Source organism: Neodiprion lecontei, chromosome 2 (assembly GCF_021901455.1).
Source record: "Neodiprion lecontei isolate iyNeoLeco1 chromosome 2, iyNeoLeco1.1, whole genome shotgun sequence".
In the NCBI taxonomy this organism is placed as follows: domain Eukaryota; kingdom Metazoa; phylum Arthropoda; class Insecta; order Hymenoptera; family Diprionidae; genus Neodiprion; species Neodiprion lecontei.
In genome coordinates this window covers 40,666,720-40,688,509 of record NC_060261.1, presented here as the reverse complement: position 1 = coordinate 40,688,509, position 21,790 = coordinate 40,666,720, and the positions used below count along the sequence as shown (strand labels likewise).

The following is a 21,790-nucleotide window of genomic DNA, read 5'->3' as shown; positions in this document are numbered from 1 at the left end:
TTTTTAAAGCTATGCGGGACACGCAGGAACGAAAATCACGAGTTTCATGCCTTTGACATACCGAGACATCATTCATCTCTCTATCACATGATATCACAGTGTTCAATCACGTCTCATTTCGTGATACAATTGACACGTCAAATCAGTTGACGCAATTGATGTTTGAGGTAGATTTGGCGTATTATACTCGCTTGCGTATATAGTACAACTCTAATAGAATATTAAAAACGATTTGAATTATCAACTTCATCGTAATATTTTTAACGAATCGCAATCGAGGGTTTCCTTCTTTCGATAGAATTCCGTTCTCTGAAAATAGTCATAAAAACCAAATCAAACACAGAGAAAAAAGCTTGATTGATAATTTCATTGAGTATCTTATCATGCTCTCGTTTTCAATTTATTTCAGACACCTGCGATCTCAATCGTACGGACGCTTCGGAATTTCTCGATTAGTGTACCATCGCGTTAATTCTCATCGAACAGAGAAGGTTCAGCGAAAGGATGAGAATGCGTGCAATTAATCGGCGATTAGCGTTTCTAACGCAAATCTGTTTGGTCGAGTTTAAAAATGCATTTCTATCTAGCGTGTGAATCGACCGTCGGGCATGCGCGTCGAAACGATGTCTCGTAAAGTGAATCAGGGCGCCGTCGAGGCGAAGTGGGTGAAAAGGTTTTCAGTTCTCTGGTGGCCGGTTTGAGAAGAACTGCCACGAGAGTCTACCAAGTCTGCGCGTGCGCGAAGCAGCCGAGTTGTAAGCTAGTGACGAAGACCGTACAAGATTTTCCCTGCGGAAGAGCAGCAATGTCGTATTGCATTCGCGTTTTTAAGGCCCAGGTATGAGAAAAACAATTCGTACCAAGTACGGATGAATAAAACATAGAATATTCAAAACGCCGGGGTTCCAATTGAAATTCCAACGGCGCACTCGGTTCGCGAGATTCGAAAATCGAATCGAAAAAAACGTTAAAAAACCTCTTGTATAAGCGGCACGCAGATAGATATCCACCTCGACCTCGTCCAGAGGTCATACGAAATCTTACAAATTAAGTAATTAATCGGCAGACGGTGAACTCTGAACTTTGTCTGGACCGGTGGGCCGGTTTTTGTTGTTCATATCGCACTAATTATGCGCATTTGTAATTTTGTGAACAAACATTGAAGAAGCACGTAACTACATCGAGTAGCCGTTACAAATTTTGATCTGCGCCTTTAGTTTGCAGTAGCAATACGCGTCGTCTCGTCGCCGATGATTTATTCGTTTCGTAAACTCTTATCAATGTAAACTTTGATATCTAGACTTGAATTTTTATATCCTGAGGTATACGCAATTTATTGCTTAGCTTTGCTTATCGATATACTTGGTGCAAAATTGCGTTACAGCTGGACTTTTCGTCTTACGCCAGAAATAGATCGCAGCGATGTTTTTCATTCAAAGATTAATTGTCAGCTATACGAACCTGCATTGCGGTGAACTCGATCTCGATTGTGAATGATCGGAGCTCCGTTATGCACACTTTTCTCGAACGCTAGAAGTATTATGCAAACAAAAATAACCCGAACAAGCATTCAATAAAAATAGAAAAAAAGAAGACCATTCGCTCCTCTCCAGTTACGTAACTGAACGAGGAAAGAATACTATTGATTGTCTACCACGTTTCTAGGTTATGTTGTCTTTGCTCCTGCTAATGCTTTGACTGCCCAGAATCAATTTCCAAAAAGTACAAACGTATTGCTACATCACACTAAATGCTTTTTAGCTACTTTATATACCTTGGTGTTTCTGAATTTTGATTTTTTGTACGAAACAGAGGCTAGCTGGGTTTGCTACCGACATCCAACAAAGATGTTTCAGCGTGAGTCCGTTGAGCTTCGCCGCCGCAAAGGTGGCGATGTCCAAATTCGACCAAACTACCTACCTTCCCTACGACAAACTCGAAGAGAACATCAAAATCGTGAAGAAACGGTGAGAGCTACTTCATTTGATTCCAGACTAGTTTTTCACTTCATGCCAACGTTTGCAAAGTTAGTTTTAAAAATGAAGCAATTGATCGAAATCATAATCGAAATTCTACTTTCAGACTCAACCGACCACTGACATTATCTGAAAAGGTTTTGTACTCTCACCTGGATGAACCGCAGACGCAAGATGTTGTCCGTGGAACGAGTTACCTCAGATTACGACCAGACCGTGTTGCTATGCAGGATGCTACAGCACAGATGGCGATGCTGCAGTTCATTAGCTCCGGTTAGTAATTTTGTTTTTTCTTCAGACAAAAGTGATCTATAAAAGAGTCTTCTCACTAAAGATTCTCACTAAAGATTCTAAACACTAAGAATAGTTTCGTATCTGAATAGATTCAATTTCTATTAGCTTACCTGTTTTTGTCTCTCCTTTAGGTCTCCCCAAAGTCGCTGTGCCCTCGACCATCCACTGCGATCACTTGATCGAAGCTCAAATTGGTGGAACTGAAGATTTGGCCCGAGCCAAGGACGTAAATAAGGAGGTATACAATTTCCTGAAGACAGCTGGTGCCAAGTACGGCGTTGGATTCTGGAACCCTGGATCTGGTATCATCCACCAAATTATTTTGGAAAACTACGCATTTCCTGGGCTGCTGATGATTGGTACAGACTCTCACACACCGAACGGAGGAGGCTTGGGAGGCTTGTGTATTGGTGTTGGTGGAGCTGACGCTGTTGACGTGATGGCCAATATTCCGTGGGAATTGAAGTGCCCCAAAGTTATTGGTGTCAAGTTGACTGGCCAGCTCAAAGGTTGGACGAGTCCGAAGGACATCATTCTGAAGGTGAGACATGCTGTGCATGAAATGCGGTGCAAAAATAATAAGACAACAATTTTCTACAGGTTGCAGGTATCCTGACGGTGAAAGGAGGCACTGGAGCGATTGTAGAATACTTTGGCCCTGGTGTGGACAGCATTAGCTGTACTGGTATGGCCACGATTTGTAACATGGGTGCGGAAATTGGTGCTACGACTTCAGTTTTTCCGTACAATGGACGCATGCAGGATTATCTGAAGGCGACTGGACGTGGGGAAATTTCCGTTGCGGCTGATCAGTACAAGGAGAGTCTCCTCACTGCTGATTCCAACGCTAAATACGATCAGGTCATCGAATTGGATCTTTCAACGCTGGAGCCACATGTCAACGGACCGTTTACACCCGACCTTGCTCACCCTATTTCCAAATTGGGTGAGTTCAATTATTTAAGTAAAGATTGACACGGGAGACTCATGATTTTATCGTTCTTTTCTTATTTCACGACTATATACTTTTGATGGCATCATGAAAAAGAAACCTTGTATTCAAACGATAAGATTAACCTGATTGCTTTAATTTGTGTCCTGTTCAACAGAGCTTACTGTTCATTGTAGTATTATATAATCTCCCCTTCCCCCAATATCTTAATGATCATGCAGTTATTCGAATCTACATAGTTTGATTAAGTTGTTACAAAGCGATATTCAATCAATCTCAAACATTTTGTGCTGTGATTGGTATAGATTGGGTTACTCCAGATGCCCGTATGTGTTCGTTACTTAGGCGCTTTCGCATGCTTATGTGGTTTTTAAATTTCAGGTGAAACTGCAAAGAAAAATGGATGGCCAAATGAGATAAAAGTCGGTCTCATTGGATCGTGCACAAACAGTTCTTACGAAGACATGGGCCGATGTGCAAGCATTGCCAAGCAGGCCATGAAGCACGGAATTAAGTCCAAGTCCACCTTCAACGTAACTCCTGGCTCTGAGCAAATTCGTGCCACCATCGAACGCGACGGAATTGTAATATCATATTCCTAATACATATGTTTCGTCGCTAATAATAATAACAGAGAGTAACTGACTTTCTTTGGGAAAGCCATTTTGGTTGGAAATTGTCACAGTAACAACCAATTCTCGTTGCACTTGCAATGAAAACAAAATGCTACTTCACATTTATTTAATCTCGAACTAACTCTGTAACCCTATTAAACAGGCCGAAACGCTTCGTCAATTCGGAGGCGTCGTTCTCGCTAACGCGTGTGGTCCTTGCATTGGGCAATGGGATCGTCAAGACATCAAAAAGGGCGACAAAAACACTATCGTAACATCGTACAACCGCAACTTCACTGGTCGTAACGACGCAAACCCGGCAACTCACGCTTTCGTAACAAGTCCAGAGCTGGTAACAGCGTTGTCAATCGCTGGACGATTAGATTTCAACCCGGTTACGGACAAACTGAAGGGCGCTGACGGCAAAGAGTTCTTGCTGGACGATCCATTCGCTGACGAACTGCCCAGCCGTGGCTTCGACCCTGGCCAAGAAACGTACGACCATCCTCCCGCTGACGGTAGCTCAGTCAAAGTTGACGTCGATCCCAAATCTCAAAGGCTTCAGCTTCTGGACCCGTTCGACAAATGGGACGGCAAAGATCTTACCGATCTAGTCGTCCTTATCAAAGCGAAGGGAAAATGTACGACCGATCACATATCCGCCGCTGGACCGTGGCTAAAGTACCGTGGTCACTTGGACAACATTTCTAACAACATGTTCATCGGGTATGTGGCCGCTATTACGTATTCTTCTTATCAACTTTTAGAAATACTTCTATCTACTTGTTTGGAGGTTTCCAATTTTCCTTGTTTTTCAGTGCGGTCAATGCGGAAAACGGCGAAGTCAACAAAATCAAGAACCAGCTTACGGGAGAGTGGGGAGCTGTTCCCGATGTTGCTCGACATTATAAAAAGAATGGCGTCAGATGGGTAACTATCGGCGATGAAAACTACGGCGAAGGTTCGTCTCGGGAACACGCTGCTCTTGAGCCCAGACATCTTGGAGGACGTGCCATAATTGTGAAGAGTTTTGCTAGGATCCACGAAACCAATTTGAAAAAGCAGGGTATGCTTCCATTGACTTTCGCTGACCCAAGTGATTACGACAAAATCCAACCAACTGACAAGATCAACCTCCTTGGTCTCAAGGATTTAGCTCCTGGAAAGGTTCGTTGATAAAGTTGTTTGACCTAAACGCAAAAATTATATTTCAGATTTGATTCTATTTCCCAGATGAGATCAGTAATTAACACATCTGATTCAGTGCTTGTGATTATTTGTCTTGTTTTTTGATTTGTTTTAGCCTATCAAGGCAGAAATCAAACACAAAGACGGAAAGGTTGACACCATCACTTTGAATCACACGTTCAATGAGCAGCAGATTGGTTGGTTCAAAGCAGGCTCAGCGTTGAACCGTATGAAGGAAGTAGCCCTAGGAAAGTAGAGGGTTAAACGAAACTGAAGAAACGAAGGATGAAGATGTCGAATTGAGAAGTCGAACAATGCCAAAAATGTCAACTAGCAGTAAGCTAGTATGTCACATGTATTGAATTTTCGAAAGCAAATAGGGAAAATTTACGAAATCGTTCGTAGACAGGGAATTTTAGTTCCGATAGAAATTTGATTTTTGAAGCGGCAGTTACGCGTACAGACGGTAGATATTTAGGAAATAGAACAATGCAAATATAAGGTAGTATTCATTACGAGAACTGAAATTTAAGGGAGCTAATTATCACTAAGAATCATGCGATATTAGAGAAATTTTATAATCGGGCTAAAGTTGCATACTTTTTTTTATGCATGTACGATGTACAATAAGTAATGAAACTTCCCTTCAATTGACAAAATTATTGTACGTATTATTGATTATGGATGTGTATATTCAAACTCGAATCAAGACTAGACTCAAATCTAAAATCGGTAGCTACTTTTTAGTCTCACTTCAACGATGCTATTCTGCGTCTTTATAATCCATTGCCAATCATTCAAGTCTGATTTTGCCAACTGAATAAAAGATGAATCGTAAAGACCAGTGCTCCTTGGGTCAGTTCTGTATAAAAAAAAAAAATTGTATATTAAGCAAGTCGGTGATTTAATCTGAATAATAATGCCCATTAGTACATTAATAACTGTTACTTAGGATATCATTTACACAGTAATACTTATTGTATATATTATTCTCTGTATCGATCGATTAAAAAGCAAAAGCTGTCATTTTTAACAGTTTTTGCCGTGTTAATAAAGTTTTACCTAGTATGCGTTAGTAGTTTGAAGTCGAAATTTTTCATTGAACAATTTTGTGGCTACTTCAATACCGATCGTATATTTTAGTAGAGTACTGCAAGTTTATATCCAAAAATAATCATTTTAATAAAAGTTTCACTGGGTTCTTACATTACTTTTAATTCGATCGTTAAATTTATGAAATAAATCAGTTCACCGGGAAAAGTGAAGAGCTATTGTCACTGAGTACCTAACAAAATTTTGATAATTCGTAATGAAAAGCTTGAATTGTCATTTGGTGTAGAATATAAGCGCCTAGCACAATTATCTTTGAAACCACAAATGTATCGCAAGTTGCTTGTCCAAACTTCATCAGGCGTTTTACCCGTTAATCGTCGAAACGCGCGGATATCGTCATGACAACGCAGAATGACGAAATTCACAACAAATAGTAAAGCGAACGCGTAAAAGCAAACCTTTGGTAGTCGATAGAGAAAATATCATCTGATCTGACGGAGAAGTAATTTATATCCATGTCAGTCGAGGGTGAATTTTTCTTATCAGTGACAGGATCGATCGAGTACGCAAACTTCTATGACATTGATAACGTGTATTGCAAATATGGATACCACTTTGGACCGGACTGGAGCATCGTCAGGGTATACACATCACACATTATTGGTTTACTTTCTTATCTGTGTTTTTTTTTTATTTCAATATTCCGACCGCTTGGTTAATTTTCTCAGTACTAACAATTCCATTTCTCACGGAAAAATTGTAAAAATGGTTTTTGTTTTATCCACTATCGTAATTGTACCAATACTTGGCAAAAGTTTCAATTATTATCTACCGTTGCTCAGTTATTAATTTGCAAATTTCTACGCGCTCAATCCAGCGACGACGGCAAAATCATTTATTTATTATCACGCGAGTTATTCAACGATGGAGATAATTTATACATTCCTCAAATACTTGATTTGCATTTTACCTGCAGCTGCCGTGTAACAAGAAGTGATTCGCGTGTTCACATCAGTCGGTAACATTCTGTTAGATATTTTAAGAGTATAAAGTAAGTTGATAAAAACTGATAACGTAAAAGTTACTGATCTGATTTCCGATTTGCGCTAATCATAAACTTCTGTGGGGAGAATTTTTTTTCCATCAATAATCGATGTACATGTCGATGAACGTACCGCGAAATGATTCTTGATTATTCCTGGGTGTTATAGCCATAAAATTTAAGTGCCCAATTAATTACGGGCTAGATGATAAATTTATTTTATATTCAAATGTTAGGCTTCGCGTACAGCACAAGATCCTGCTTGCCTTTAGTCATGTCATTCAAATAACCGCTTTCCAAGCTTTTAATAACGCTACATGTTATAACATACATAATACGGACGGCTTGGTCGATTTTTGCAGAAATTTATTCACCCACTTAATCTTGATAGTTTCAAATAATCTTGATGGAAGGAAAGGAGTTTGGTATACTTTTCTTTTATTGTTATATTCCTCTTGTTTTCTTCCGCTCTCGAAAGAATTACCCATACAGCTCATAACCACATCGAAGTATAGATATCACTTAAGGTTATTAAATTTCGTTGAAAGAATTTCGTCTCTATGAGTAACCAAAGTATTCACCCGCGGTTATACCGCGGCATAAATTGAATGGGAAAATATTCACAACCGGGGATTGAACGCACGTGCTCTTATCGCTCTCGAGATTGGATCATGAGGTAGCTGGTTGTGAGAATTCGTGACTACAATTGAAACGCTGGGAAGAAAAACGTGACAAAAAGCTTTCGTAGGGTATCATCCTCAAAGTTTCCTCTACAGTACATGTAAAACAGGGGTGTATCGCACCGATAATTTTCATTTCTACGATCTCCTCTCAATAACAATTCCGCCGATTTGAATAATATACAGTATGTCGCATGTAGAATTGTAAACCAAAATTTTTCAACTCCACAGGGAATCGAAGAGGGGCTTACGCAAATGAGTAAAAAAAGCACCGACGCTCGCCAGGTTGCTGTTTGGAACTTTCCTCTCGATATTGCGTTCAAGAGTATCAATCCCCAGGGATGTAGGTATAGCTGTAAAACTCATATAAAATTACAAAATAGAAATTAAAAAAAAAAATACAACCGAACAACCACCCTTTACAATGTTTGCCAAGTTTCAAAATGTTTTGACTACAATTAGTATACGTAGAATTTAAAAGATTAAATACTAGACGTAACAATATTCTTATCGCAGCAATTAGCGTGATTACCCGTATCACGATAAGATATCAGACGTTCTCGACATTGAATTTTTTTTTTTTTTTTTACATTTTCGAATAGCAAAATACATCGATTGCACTTACTAAATACCATTTTCCATCTGTTTTAGGGCCTCAGTTGATTCTGTCAGTTTACGGTTTGGACTGTTTTGGTCATGATGTGGTTAGAGGCTACGGAGTTTGTCACTTGCCACTCGCGACTGGCACGCACACAAAAAAGTACTTCAATTTTATCCACATTTTTCAGACGCCCGCTTATATTTGAGTGGAATTGCATCATAGTCGTTCAACTGTCGCGATCGAACCGTGGAATAAAAATTTACACAGCAATTAATTCGGACGTTTACTTTTCAATTTCTGCGAAGCGAGAAACGTCCTTTTGATAAGGCACGTCAGCCGTGCGACTTGCAGAGGCAGTTCAAGAATGACGTGACCCCATTTTTTTCCACTTACCCACTTTGCCCTCGAATATCAGATCTCTTCTCGTTTCCCTTAAGCTTCAATTTTTCTTTAACATGCATAAATAAACGATACGCTTCAATTTGGTGGAAAAAATTGTAGATAATATTTAAAAGTGACCGCTTAATTTTCTGCGCAATCGATAAAAAAAAATAAATAAACAAACAAATAAATAAGTGAACATTAGAATTTACAGCCACTTTTGGCAAGGTATGTAATCAGTTTCATTAGCGCAAACGTTTCGTTTTCAGGGTGGCTGTGTATGTTCCGCAATCTTCTTCGATATTGCAACAATTTATTGCCTGGTTCTCCGGAAGGAGACCGGAACTAATAGATCCAACGATACTCGCAACTGGCGGAGGGCGAGAGCGTAAGAACCATTCGAATACCCAACATCCACAGCTTACACGACACACGACACATTTATTTTCGCACATCGCTTGCCTCGGTTTCTTACCGCGATATAACGCATAAAGCTGAGCGATACTTTTATTTCGTGAGGAAACTCGCGGTCGTCAATGTACATTTTATTCTTCACCAGACTTCACGAACAATATTCGACGTGAACAGAGCTTGGTACAATAATGCTAGAGCTCGTCTTTGGCAAATTTAAAATGCACCTACTGTAATATTAATATTTCCAATTCAGCGCAGTTTTAAATTTGAAAAATTTAGGGATATTATTTTTTCAGTGACGAGGATGATTTCCCAAGGAACTATTACAGTGCGTTTTAACGTATCGATGAAGGATTTTTTTAAACTGGGTTACAGCAACGGCCAGCAGGCGGATAGGTAACACTATACTTTATCGAAACCCTTGAATAAATATTATGCTTTGTATGTTTATTGCCAAAACCCTATATGTACACGTATGCACGTGCGCATGTATTGTATGTTTATATTACAAATAAATAACCTGTAATTAGATGAACCGTATTTATGATATCTCCAGCACATCTGTATACGTCGAGGTATACGTACATCATACGCGGCCTATTCGCAGGTAAATTAGGCATTATATTATGGAATTTATACTAATGGAATCTGCCGGTATTCAAACGTAACGTATTGTCAATTAATATATCCACTTAAGCGTATTTCTCTGTACCGTGCTTTATTATCATAAAAATACTGTTACGGCGTTCATTCAGCAAGTTCCTGATGGCGAACGCATTTGACACTCCTCGCATTACAATATTTATTAAACACATGTTTCAAAAATTTGTTTTAAAACAGTTGCACTTTGCCCGTAAGAATCACTATACTTTTCTATTTTTGCAACACGGTATTTTTTTTTTCCTTTTTCTCCACAGTTTTATCGCACTTTTCGTAGATATTAATATTGCCGGTTATATTATTGGAAAACAATTAGGACCGGATTATTTTACCACCCTGATCGTATACGGTATAACGACTAATATTTGCCGAGCGTCTTTCTTAAGTAAATAATTGTAGACTAATTCTCAACGAAAGCGCTCTCGGTGAACTTTTCTTCTGAGGTATTTACATATAATGCCTGAATTCTGAGGGACCTGGAACAGAGAAATGAGAGAAATTTATTCAGATGTTAGTCCATTGATTGAAATATTATCAGAACCTTATTCGTCCAACTGTGCAACCCAATTCGTTTTCAATTGGTAATTTTGGCGCGTGTTGAATTCTCGGGGACGGTATAACGAGAAAAAGGTCGAGAACGAAAGTTTCGAATTCAATCTTTAATCATTCCCTCGTCGCCGTGCTGGTGGTTCGCATACGTTCGAGAGCATAAAGCGGGGGCGGCTAATTGAGGCTGAATTAATCGAGCGATCCTGTTCGATCACGGTTTTCGTGGTTTGAGGGTAAAATGAGGTATCGGAGTCCAGCTGGACGCGGCAAGTCGCATCGAGTACGCTTTCATTGATCGGCGTCGTTTCGCGTGTAGTGGAGGATCGTTTAAGCGATGAAAATACCGGGGCTTCGGGGGCTTGATCACGATCATCCTCTTTCAAGCACATAGATTAAAGCGTCCGTCGTTTGTCCCACCGATACGCGGTGCTTTCCTAGGAGAGAAAGTACGTCGTTTCACTCGTCGACCAAATTCCCAGTCGTTATACCTATATTACACTGGCTTTGCACAAGTATTTGCCGTCGCGAATCGATCTACGCAGAGTCAAACTGAACGAGCAAAAGGCTAATTGTAAAATAAACACGAAAGGAAAAGCTCAGAGTATCGGTCTGTGGGAAAAGAAAAAGGGTGGATACCTGAATGGCAAATTCTAGGTCGGGAATTATCGCTTTTATCGATTTCTTTCCAAATGACGCACATTGAAAATACGAGTTCCTCCCCTTACCGCAAAACACATAACTTCGAAAACCGCGATCAGTTGTGATTTAAATTTAGACCATTTCTCCAATATGATTCAATAAAATAAAGTACATCACCGGTTGTTTATGAGGCTGAAATCGGGCAAGTTACGTCGCTTTCAGTCGTCGCCTTGTCCGCAGAATATTCGGCAGTAAACGTTGTCGAAACGAAGTATTATAGAAGCTGTGCAACCTTTCCGAAGAGGGCGGTAAAACTCTGCTTATCACCGGCTTGTGCATATAAAGAAGACGGGCGTAATAAGTTGCAATAAAGGCTGCGTAATAAATGCCGAGGACAATAAAGAACACCGCATAATGCAGCGTCGATGCAAGCACCGCCTTGCAGAAGCCGTGAATAAACGTAGGCGTGATGATCTTGCCGGACCGCCGCAGGATCTGCAAGGATCAGACGATCGAGTAGAACGCGCACGTTGATACGATTTAAATACGCGTTCGCGTGTCGGGGATTCTTTGGGATATTAGCCGTTGTTTCATCAGCGAAAGGTCCTTAGAAAAAACGGCGAACAACTACGGTATTCTCATAACGAGAAGTACACAAGAATTTTGCCGAAGGCAACGCGAAACGAACATCGTCCTGACTTGGGATTTTCTTACTCGCGATGCTGCCTTTCAACTCTGACATCCCTGAAACACCGCTGCACTGCTTCCCACGTTCGAAATCCAGACCCTTGGAACTGATTTTTACCGCATTATTTTCGTCGCGTATAATTTGTTGCTCTCGTGATACAATGCGTCGTATAATCACGCGCGAAAAGACCGACGACTTTTCTCGGCCAATTTACGCGAAGCTGATATTGCACGATAAAAATTCACGCAGTAGTGTGAAAATACCAGATTTTCAAATTGCCTCTGCATTGAACAGATAAATAATCGCAGGATATTTGTTGTGCGACCGTCGCGTCGATTGATCGGAAATGCAGTGAAAATCAGTCGAGCGGAAAAGTATATAACTGCCGAATGAAGTACATCCTCAGATATCCACGCTCAATTAATTCCGAATACCTGTACCTCCATATCGAATTCCACGATACTCGTTACGCTCTGTTCGCTGTAATCGAATAGAAATTAGCAATTTTTCCACTCACTGCATCGTTGTTGCGCGTATGTTCGAATTCAATGAGGAATCGAAGGTTGATCGAACAGATGAGATAATCATTGCTCGTGGTTTTGAGCAATTATTTCCAGGCATAAGTTAACCATGCCTGCGATTGCAAACTCATTCGAGTGACGATGAACATGACGATTAAAATAGAATTAAGTTTATCTTCCTAACGCGTCATTAGCATAACGATTACTTGGTTACAATAAAAATCGCCTGGTAAAACTGCATCGGTAAGAAACAAGAATTAGCACGTTTCACCGCGTTTCTTCTTCTTTTTTTTTTTTTTTTTGGTTCATGAGAATAATACCCATATCTCTCGTCTTATCTGCAGTCTTCGACGCGAATTTTCAAGTATATCAGATGTATACGTACGTGTGAATAAATTTAATTTTTTTCCCCCACTTCACTGGGGAGTTCAGTCGGAGGTGTTGCGGTTCAGAGCTCATTTCGTCTCTCGCGAGATATTCGTATGTGAAATGGCGTTTTTTTTTTTTCTTCACACCTAGCTCGTTCCCTCGTCTTTCCGACTTCCTCACGCTTCTTTCTCCTCCTCCTCCGTCTTTCTCCCATCTATTCTCCTGAGAGCCGAATCAAATATTTACGTCGGAAATTCATCCGGTTCAACACGGCCGCGCCTCCAGCTTCACTGCGTCACGTACTGGCGCGGAAAATTGCTCGTCAAATTAAATTCAGATGCCGAAATTCGTTTGGGCATAATATACGATACTTTTAGTCCAATTATTTTTAATTTTATCAATGTGCACGTAATAACACCGCTATTGAAAGTTTTTCTCGTGCAATATCGATCTTCTTCGCAGAATAATTTCTTGTTTTTTTTCGCTTCGATTTGTATTATTTTGCTTTGTTTTTAGCGTCGCACGTGATCACGATCAGCTGCGGGACTTTTAGATCTTTCGATCTTCGTCCTCTCTCAGCTTCTTAACATTCTTTCGCACGTGATACGTCATACGGTATAATACACTGTATGTGAAGATTCCTTGGATCTGGTCACGTTCGTTTCACAGATCCCTTGAGGCTCCGTCACCCTGAATATACGTCTTGTAGGTACTTTGCATGATGTTAGTGACACTTTACGTATAATGATAATGATAATAACGATAAGTGCAGGAGTGACAGGGAGAAAGAAGGAAAGAGAGGAGTTACAGGGCAATGAGACATTTCCTGTACGTATTATATGGAAATAATACATAATACAAGTAAAAGAACGCTTTTCACAGCCGAACGGCTGCAAACTTTCCCAGTGGAAGTTGTCCGCTTTAACAAATGCAAATGATCGTCGATGGTCCTGCCGGGGGAAACGACAGGGTTCCACCAGCGCCAATTTCGGTGGAAGAAGGAAATTAAATAAAAGAAAAAAGGAGAATCGCAGATAACTGCGGGGCTTATATAGCAAGACTTTGTCGTTGCTCCGCCTCGCGCTCAGGCCTCGAGTCCTGCGAATCCCCAAAGGACTCTACTACAGAAATACATAATCCAGAATTCTCAACACGGTTCTACCATATAACCGAGAGTGCGGCTATTCCAGACTAGATCATCCGAGCTGCAGAAATGTTGCTGGCGGCAATAATCCCAGCTGGTACATAACCGGAAATATTCTGGCTCTATAAGTGACTTCGACTTTCCGACCTTGTCGATTGTTAACGTTGTAAATTTTTTACCTACATTTTTCTTATTTTTTTTTTTTTTTCTCATGCTCCCGGGGAAAACGGAGAATGCGAAGGAGAGGAAAATTAAAAAACAAACCAAGTTACGAGCAAGTTGGTTAATTGTTGGACGCTCGCCAGTTTGGCTTAATGACTCGTGCTTCATGCCAAAGATTTACCTTTGACATTTAAAATTTTTCCCGCAGGTTACCGCGGGAATACGTTTGAAAAATGTCCTTTTGGTTTTTTCTTTTCGTTTATTACGATCCATAATGTACTATTTAACTATCGTTTCGAGTGTATTTCAATAAGGGAATAATTTTTTGTCGGTTATTTGAGAAACCTTTTGTCGCCGATATGCCTGAACGATGGATTTTATTGCGAATACCGCGAAACGTATAATTAAAACGTGATTATTCCAATAAAAACAAACAAACAAACAAAAAAAAAAAAACTTTTCATATATTTCCATAACCTTATTCGATATTTCATATTTACACCTTCTGAAAAACAATACCGTAATTTCCCGCGATTGCCAATTATTTGCAAGGGTACCCGCGCACGTGTGTGTATAATTTTAACGAGTTTCAGTTAAATTACGTTCGAGGATAGAAAATATGTTCATTTCAACTAGAGAATTTACTTTTCTCTGTAATAGGAAAATTCTTTAAAAGTAAATGATTAATTAACAGAAATAAAATTTTCACGTGGGACTTGGGGTTTCCTACAATCCCGTGAAAATTTACATTAGAAATATGTATTGCTCGACTGGGAATAGCTAAACGACTCTCGCGAGGTGCAAAGTGGCCATCCTCGACAGTTGATGGTAATATTTCAATCTTTATCTCCCGAATATAAAGTCCGGTTCCGTAAATTGATTATCCCGTAATTTATAAAAATTTCACTTTGCATGAATTAGATGAAGACTGGATTGCATGTAATAATTTTTTAATGTTACAAATTTAGCGAAACCTACAATCAGATATTTTTTCAATTCTTCCAAGTTACTTTGTTCACGAGTACCAAACTTCCGGATTCCGCGAATAATGAATGGCGGATATCCTGCGATCGCTTTCCGGTTTCGAATTCTTCGACATTTGCAATCAGATTATAAGACTGTCTTCGACACTTCGGTAAATACCTTTATTGCTTTCCAATTATTTCTTTCAATCTTCAACCGCAAAGGGTTCGGTTTGCTTTCCTTGTTTACCTTTAATCGCAAGAGAATTAGGTATGTATAATAAACGGCGTACGATCTGAGAGAGAAATTCTATTCATCGTCAGTTGAGAAGTAAATTGCGCTCGGAATGTCCTAACAGGACTTTCCCCAGGCCGGCTTTCCGTAAGAAATATAATTCTCGCGTTTTATCACCCCTCGCTAACTCTTAATTGTAATTATAAATATTCTCATTTTCATTCCCCCTCGGCCCCCCATTTTTGAAGATGGGACGGCCTTAAGTAATTCGATAAACATTTTTAGTACCTCTTTGAACATCCGTTGGCTAGGAAGAAGTTTTTTTTATTACGCGCCAGGCAAAAACTTCTTTTACTTTTCACCACCTTCTTTTTTTATACTTCGATAAAAGCGACGAAAAACCTTTCGTGGCGTTTTACGTAGGCCAGCGAAAATGTTTTCCCTTGTCTTTCACCAGGCAATGTATAGTAAACGTTTATCTATTATTATACATTGTTATATATTAAAGATATCGACACCGCATTCGTGTAGCAGCGATAAAATCAGTGCGGTTATTTCCCTTATTAACGTATAATATACCTATACTCATCTTTCGAAAATAAATTAAACCGAGTAAAAATAACGAATATTAATTCGAAATCTCACCTTATCTCTCAGCTGCGTCACTGTCTGAATTCGACGCGCTATCTTCGATGCTTATACTCTCACCCCATTGGTCCATGAACTCCATTATCACTCCGAGTGTCCACCCGAAGCCGGTTTGCACGTTATATTCACCCCCGCCTCCATACTCTCCTGGGTTGATTGCACTGTACTGAAAAATTGAAATAACAGTGTTGGAATTAAACCGGTAGATGAACAGACGCGGTAATCAGCCGGTTGCCAAGCAGACGGGAATAAAATTTCAGATTTATAAGTTCACTCAGGGATAACTCAAGTATAGCCGCAGCTCTTTGACGGTCCAATTTCATTTATTTTGACGTTTGAACGCGAGGTAGCGAAAAGAAGAAAAGAAAACTGATAAAGCTGTAAGCATGCCAATTTCAACGCGATCGATGAGTCAGCGGCTTTAATCGTGCAGAATTTAACGTCGAATGGCAGGAAAGTCTCCTGTAGCTTGATCGTGCTTGATTAACATTTTCTTAATTTGCGGGTCGTTTAATAAGACCCTTCTTATCATTAATTAAAAAGAATTTCAATCATTCGCAGCTTCTTGCGGAGTTCAGCGGAATTGCTGCTCTTGAATTTATTATTATATGACTTTGGAATTTTAAATCCCCACCGTACAAACGCGTCTCATATCGTCCAAAAGTTTTATCAAAACTTACATTGTGCGCCAAAGTCCTTTAATAAAGCATCGTAATTCTTAACCCACTTAAATGAAGCTTATACACTACAATCCAGCCACACATTTATTCCATGATCGTAAATATTACATTCAACCCTTTAACGCGTAGCGTATCGTGAAATATATGAGTTAATTATGCAAAGCGTTTAATTTCAAATAACATTTCAGGTTACTAAATCTGGAAAAAATCGATGAAGCTGTTTGAATACTTGAAAAAAAATCATGGGAAATTGCTTTTACTATGGTTTTAAAGGTGAAAAGTCGTATATTTTTTTAATATATAAACTCCACAGTATATCTAATATTTGCATTATGTATGCAAATGCGTGTCACACATATCGCGTATTATTATTACCGCTTCGAAAATATTACATAAATGCGTGGTGTAAATAATAAATTTTGATGCAGTAATATATGCGAGCACCTTCAGAGCAGCGTCGTGTTAATCCCGTCCCGTGGCGGTTTAAATCATTTCCCAAATACGTATATATAATCCAAGTACGTAGCATCCCTTTGGCCTGATTGAAGGCCACCGCATATCAATAAATTAAATTTCAAATTACAAATTACCCAAGTTACATTGCTTTCCGAGCCTCCAAAGGGCCAGAGGCCAAAGGATTTTGAATTAAATTGAAACGTACAATGCAATCTGGCGTTATATTTATTCCGGTCCCGTTTTACGACGCGCCAAACAACGTCTTTCAGAAAACTTGCGCCTTCGTATAATGCTCCAGCATAACGCATTGTGTCGCAGATAAAATAGTTACGACTAGAATTCCACGAGATCGTAATAAAACCCCATAAGTACAGATTGCAATTCTTAGACACACGCACGTTTATAAAATGTATTTCCATGGCAGAAAATTCATCTCAGTATGTAGCAGGAAATTATTTTAGCGGGTAAATCTTCTCTGTTCTATTTCAATAAAATTATTCCAAAATTGCTGCAGAATTTTTTCAATGAATTTTCACTCGTGTATAAACTGTTTTGAGTCTCAAGAAAAATTCCAACTCTACTTGTAATTAGTTCAATGAAAATCGGTGTCTGTGAAAATTTTTCAGTCATTTTAATACATTTTGATGCAATATACGCGTACTGGGTTTCCTTTTGAGCGCAATAATTAATGGCGGCGGGAGATCTTGAATAATTCAGGACCGCGGAATCCTTGGTTAGAAATTTTCACTCCGAATCCAACGTCCATATTACTCAGCTCGACCTGAAGATGGGTCTGATTCTTTGTCAGTCCTCGGGTATATATCTTCCTTGTGAATTCTCCTACGCAAATCGGATTTTCTCTGATATACTCGAACGAAGCTGTCCACCTTATCGAATATCCCAAAAATACCGAAACGGACCGCCGTATTATCCGATATATATCCAGGTCCCATCGCTTCGCAGGATTTTATTTATAACCCGTCTTATTTATATTTCATCCACACATCCAGGTTTTGTTCCACCCTCCGCGTCCGCAAAGAGATATTTCGAAACGTCGGGGCGGTGAACATCCGTCCCTTTCACGTGCCGCTGTGTCGGGTATATAACGACCTTATTCTCACCGAGAGATTTGAATTTGCAGCCCGTAATGCTCCGCAAGCATCGTTACTTACCGCCTTGACGCAGGATATTTATTTCGCGAGAACTTGACAAATTCCACTCTTCCTCTCAAGCTCTTTCCCCATAAATTTATCTTTCTCTCTTCATTCGCGAAAAATATTTCCGGCAAAGCGACGCGATCTATTTCACGCAGCCGCGCATCGTCTTGGGAACGAAACTCACCAAAGGTGATAAAATTTCGAGATTATCAGGCATTCCGCACCCTTCGTTCATTCACTTTTCCTCGGTTCGTTCCTCCGCCCTGCGGATATCCTCACCTTTTCAAACAGCACGTCGTACTCGGAGAATCCAAGGTAGTTCGCGTGGAGCCATCTGGTCGCCAGGACCTTCGCCAAGGACGTGGCAGGCTCCCATCCGGTTCTTTGAAGGCCGAACACTATCACCGATTGCATGTTGGGCCAGGCGTTCGGATAATCCCATTGCTCCCCGGTGTTGTCCTTAGAAACGGGGCTGCCTCCTGCGAAGGAATCCGTCACGCAAGGTTTCATTCGGTCCCAATTACGTAATTACTCCCAGGCAGGGAAAATAGACCTGTTTTCTCTAATTTCAATTCGGCTTGTGGATAACTAGACAAGATCCCGGGAGCTTTTTCCCTGACTGTGCCGGACGATTTGTAGGATAAAGAATCACGGTGATTTTTTTATGACCCCGTCACGGATACGATAAAAAATTCCGTACCCCAGACACAAAGGCGCATTTGACGTCGATGCGGGAATGATAGACCGACGATGCGTACCAGACGTCTATCCATTGAAAAGCTCTACTTTCACTTCAGCGAGGAAAATTTATAGAGAATTTGATAACGGGGATAGGTACTAAAAAAGGTACATGGTTCTCACGATTCGCGAGCAATACCAGCAGTTCTGAAGTAAAAATAGCAAGCCCGGTACTTGCGATACAACAAAAAGGATTGATTCGACATTTTTTTTTTTTTCTTTCATTCTTGTTTATTTTCTTTTGATGATAAAATTCATCGAACTCACCCATAAACTGCGTGATGCCGTGTTTTTCAAGATGTCGAACGCTGCTCTCGGCGAGATCCTTGGCCTTCGAACGATTGTAGCTTCCGCAATAAAGGGGAGCGAAGTTGGAGGCGTAGTACCGATTCCTCGATCTCTGCTGTTCGATGTCGTAATCGAGCCACATCTCTTCTTGCTCGTTCCAGAGAACGTTGTCAAGTCCGTCTTGAATGAGGTTGGCCATCTTGCCGTAGTACTCAGATTTCTGTAACCAGAACACAAAAAATTTATACGAAGCGTAATTAAAGGCAGGCGAAAAGCTTTTACTACGTTCGATCCTTTTCAGAAGAAGACAAAGATTACGGAAAAAAGGAAATAAATAAACGAATAAAAGATAGCCCAGGCGATCGGAGCACGTGAGTTTTTTCTCTGCGCTGAGGCGAAGCTGGGCGGTGAATTTTGGCCGAAATAGCCTGGGTCAGGACTCGATTAGGGTCACTCGGTGGAAGACGTGGCCAATTAATTCAATTACACCCGGTAACGTGGATTCGAAATATTCCGCGGCAACGTCACGAACGCGGTGTCGCAACCTGCGTTTTCATTTCGCAAACGAGTTACTTTTACGAATCCCCAGAATACATTTGCTAATACGGCAAGTGTACCGTTGTACCGGTTTATAATTGGGTGTATAAGCTTGCTTGTGCGTACGTCAATGGGATGAATTTGATATTCTACGAGGGGACGTTTCAATTGTAAAAAAGCATTTCTCGTCGTTCTATTTCTACGGTTGCCAGAATCGTACCGATGTGCTCGGAATCGTATTGTTGGCGAATTTCCAATCGGGCTATTTCATTTTGTGCAATTCGCGTAAAACAATTCATGTTTCCCCTTCGGTTCGAATTAGCCTGTTATTGAAGCCTGCGTACTGCTTACAATCGCATCTGGTGATGCAAGAGTTACAGGGATTATTTGTGCCAGACGTGAGAAATTCCGGGTTGAGAATTCCATTGAGAAATCAAGGCGGAGTCACTTCATATAAAAACTATGGATCTTGGCTGATACATTGTATGATTGATAGATCCTAGATCGTTGTTTTGCAATACTTGACGCATCATGAGCTTCGTGCATGCGAGGCGTTTATGGATTTGTGCGTTTGCAGCCTGGTGTAAGCCCTTTCAGAGAAACTTATCGGTATAGATTATGAATTGCTTTTCTCTCCATCGAATGAAGCATATTTTGAGTTATGTGAATATTGAAATTTAATTCAGTTAGAGGTGAATTAAAAAAGAAAGATCATGATCCTATTACGGATATCGGAAAACTCTGAATCATTTGGGACATAAAGGCGTCTAAGGTTTGCTCTTCCGTCTAAAAAACACCCTTTACAATTTTAGTACGAAAATTTGCAACATTCAAGTTCGCGCCAACGTTAGTCATTTCTAAAAGTCATAACTGAACTTGGAATCTCAATCGATTAATTGTAGAATTTCAATGTATCTAAGAGAAATGCGATAAAAAAACTTGCGCGACATAATTTTATGATGTTTCTCGGTCCTTCAACGTATATATTAATTATCACGTACAAATTCCGAACGCCAATAAAATTTCTCAAGAAAAATTCTCATAACGGTGGGATAAAGAAAAGTATCTTACAGAAAAAATACAAGTATGAGAAAATAATGGTCTGCTTCGTTATTCGCGTGTGCCAAAAAACTCTAAAAGCAAGCAACTTTGGCAAGTAAGTAGTTTGTTCCCTCAAGTTCGTGTCTTTAGTAGTCTGAGACGTGAGCAGGTGCTTTTGGCACGTATAATACTGCAAGCCCACGCAAGACGTCTCAAAACCTCTCAGGTCTAGTAAATAATGGGGCTTTAAGTCAGCCGTGAAACGGACACTGAGCTGCACCCACATGTTCTTGGTAATGGATCCAGCACGCGTTAACTTCCTCACAACATGTAGAAATCTGCGTAGGTACAATCAGTTGCTAATAATTGAAATCAACGTCATCCGATGATACTCCCTTTTATTAAATAAGGGTAGAATCCGTAAAAGGAAAGAACAGTCAGAGAAGATACGGGGTTAAAAAAAAGGAAAGACAGACTCATGGGTATAATATCCAGAAATGAACTCACCGTAGGTTCGTTCAACCATGAGTAAAAGTCGGAGAGAAGCTGGGCATCCCTCTGCAAAAAGGCGTTGAGATCGACAGGTACGATCGTCCTGGTCCTGATCGTAGTGAGATTACCGAGCACCCCGTCTGTCTCATCGAACCAACGACCTGTAAAGTCCCAACCACTTTGGGCACCGGCCTTCATGTCCGTGTAGAAACTTTCCGAACGATCACTCCCGAGCTTCTGTGCGTTGTTGTAGTCCTCCCTGTACATGTGGGAAATGAGATAAATGCGGAATTCCGTGAATCGCTTGCCGTACTCCGACATGCCGGTTCATTAGGTCCCATAATTTGTCTCGTTTTCCTCCAAACCATGGATCTTGAGGCATCGATGTTTACGGAATTTTTTCCACGTTACAGAATCGAAAGATAGGTAGAAGCAAGGACAGCGAAATACGGACCGCTTTCTCTCTCTCTCTCTCTCTCTCTTGGATACAATTATCTCGAGAAAACGTGCTCAAGTGGTAGCAGAGAGTGCAAAAAGGTGGAGAAAAAATAACGGTAAAATAAGAATAAGGATGGGAAAGAGAAGATAACGCGGAGTGTGTGAGAGAGAGAGAGAAAGAGAGAGAGAGA

The 21,790-nt window shown here is 40.3% G+C and overlaps 3 protein-coding genes across 6 annotated transcripts in view; 2 read left to right on the top strand and 1 right to left on the bottom strand.

Annotated features, from left to right (window-relative positions):
• Window positions 1-672: 672 nt before the first annotated feature.
• LOC107217183 (aconitate hydratase, mitochondrial) lies at window positions 673-5,891 on the top strand. Its single transcript, XM_015654589.2, has 9 exons — window positions 673-838; window positions 1,813-1,967; window positions 2,083-2,249; window positions 2,402-2,811; window positions 2,871-3,216; window positions 3,604-3,806; window positions 4,000-4,562; window positions 4,655-5,003; window positions 5,140-5,891. Exons 1-9 carry the CDS (start codon window positions 806-808, stop codon window positions 5,278-5,280), a joined length of 2,367 nt encoding a protein of 788 aa, XP_015510075.2. The 5' UTR covers window positions 673-805; the 3' UTR covers window positions 5,281-5,891.
• Window positions 5,640-21,790, bottom strand: part of LOC107225388 (trehalase) — a 29,939-nt gene continuing 13,788 nt past the window's right edge. For both annotated transcript variants that reach the window (XM_015665838.2, XM_015665839.2), the window contains exons 6-10: window positions 21,177-21,420; window positions 19,071-19,311; window positions 18,345-18,544; window positions 15,770-15,938; window positions 5,640-10,331 (exon numbers count right to left, since the gene is read on the bottom strand). In XM_015665838.2, coding sequence (XP_015521324.1) covers window positions 15,771-15,938; window positions 18,345-18,544; window positions 19,071-19,311; window positions 21,177-21,420 — 853 coding nt within the window. In that variant the 3' untranslated portion in view covers window positions 5,640-10,331; window position 15,770. The remainder of the gene's footprint in view (window positions 10,332-15,769; window positions 15,939-18,344; window positions 18,545-19,070; window positions 19,312-21,176; window positions 21,421-21,790) is intronic.
• LOC107225389 (B9 domain-containing protein 1-like) lies at window positions 6,587-10,005 on the top strand. Of its 3 annotated transcripts, none has more exons than XM_015665841.2 (5): window positions 6,587-6,718; window positions 8,031-8,142; window positions 8,451-8,559; window positions 9,051-9,169; window positions 9,492-10,005. In XM_015665841.2, exons 1-5 carry the CDS (start codon window positions 6,593-6,595, stop codon window positions 9,593-9,595), a joined length of 570 nt encoding a protein of 189 aa, XP_015521327.2. In that variant the 5' UTR covers window positions 6,587-6,592; the 3' UTR covers window positions 9,596-10,005. The 3 variants fall into 3 exon arrangements, with proteins under 3 accessions (XP_015521327.2, XP_046588241.1, XP_046588242.1); XM_046732285.1 differs by having other exon boundaries at window positions 9,475-10,005; XM_046732286.1 differs by lacking the exon at window positions 8,451-8,559 and having other exon boundaries at window positions 8,031-8,146.

Bases quoted from the DNA above. Each gene is read 5' to 3' on its own strand.
- LOC107217183 (XM_015654589.2), top strand. From the start codon at position 806: ATGTCGTATTGCATTCGCGTTTTTAAGGCCCAG. The intron at 2,250-2,401 runs GTTAGTAATTTT...TCTCTCCTTTAG, and splicing joins GCTGCAGTTCATTAGCTCCG to GTCTCCCCAAAGTCGCTGTG. The intron at 3,217-3,603 runs GTGAGTTCAATT...TTTAAATTTCAG, and splicing joins TCACCCTATTTCCAAATTGG to GTGAAACTGCAAAGAAAAAT.
- LOC107225389 (XM_015665841.2), top strand. From the start codon at position 6,593: ATGTCAGTCGAGGGTGAATTTTTCTTATCAGTGACAGGATCGATCGAG. The intron at 8,143-8,450 runs GTAGGTATAGCT...CATCTGTTTTAG, and splicing joins GAGTATCAATCCCCAGGGAT to GGCCTCAGTTGATTCTGTCA. The intron at 8,560-9,050 runs GTACTTCAATTT...TTTCGTTTTCAG, and splicing joins ACTGGCACGCACACAAAAAA to GGTGGCTGTGTATGTTCCGC.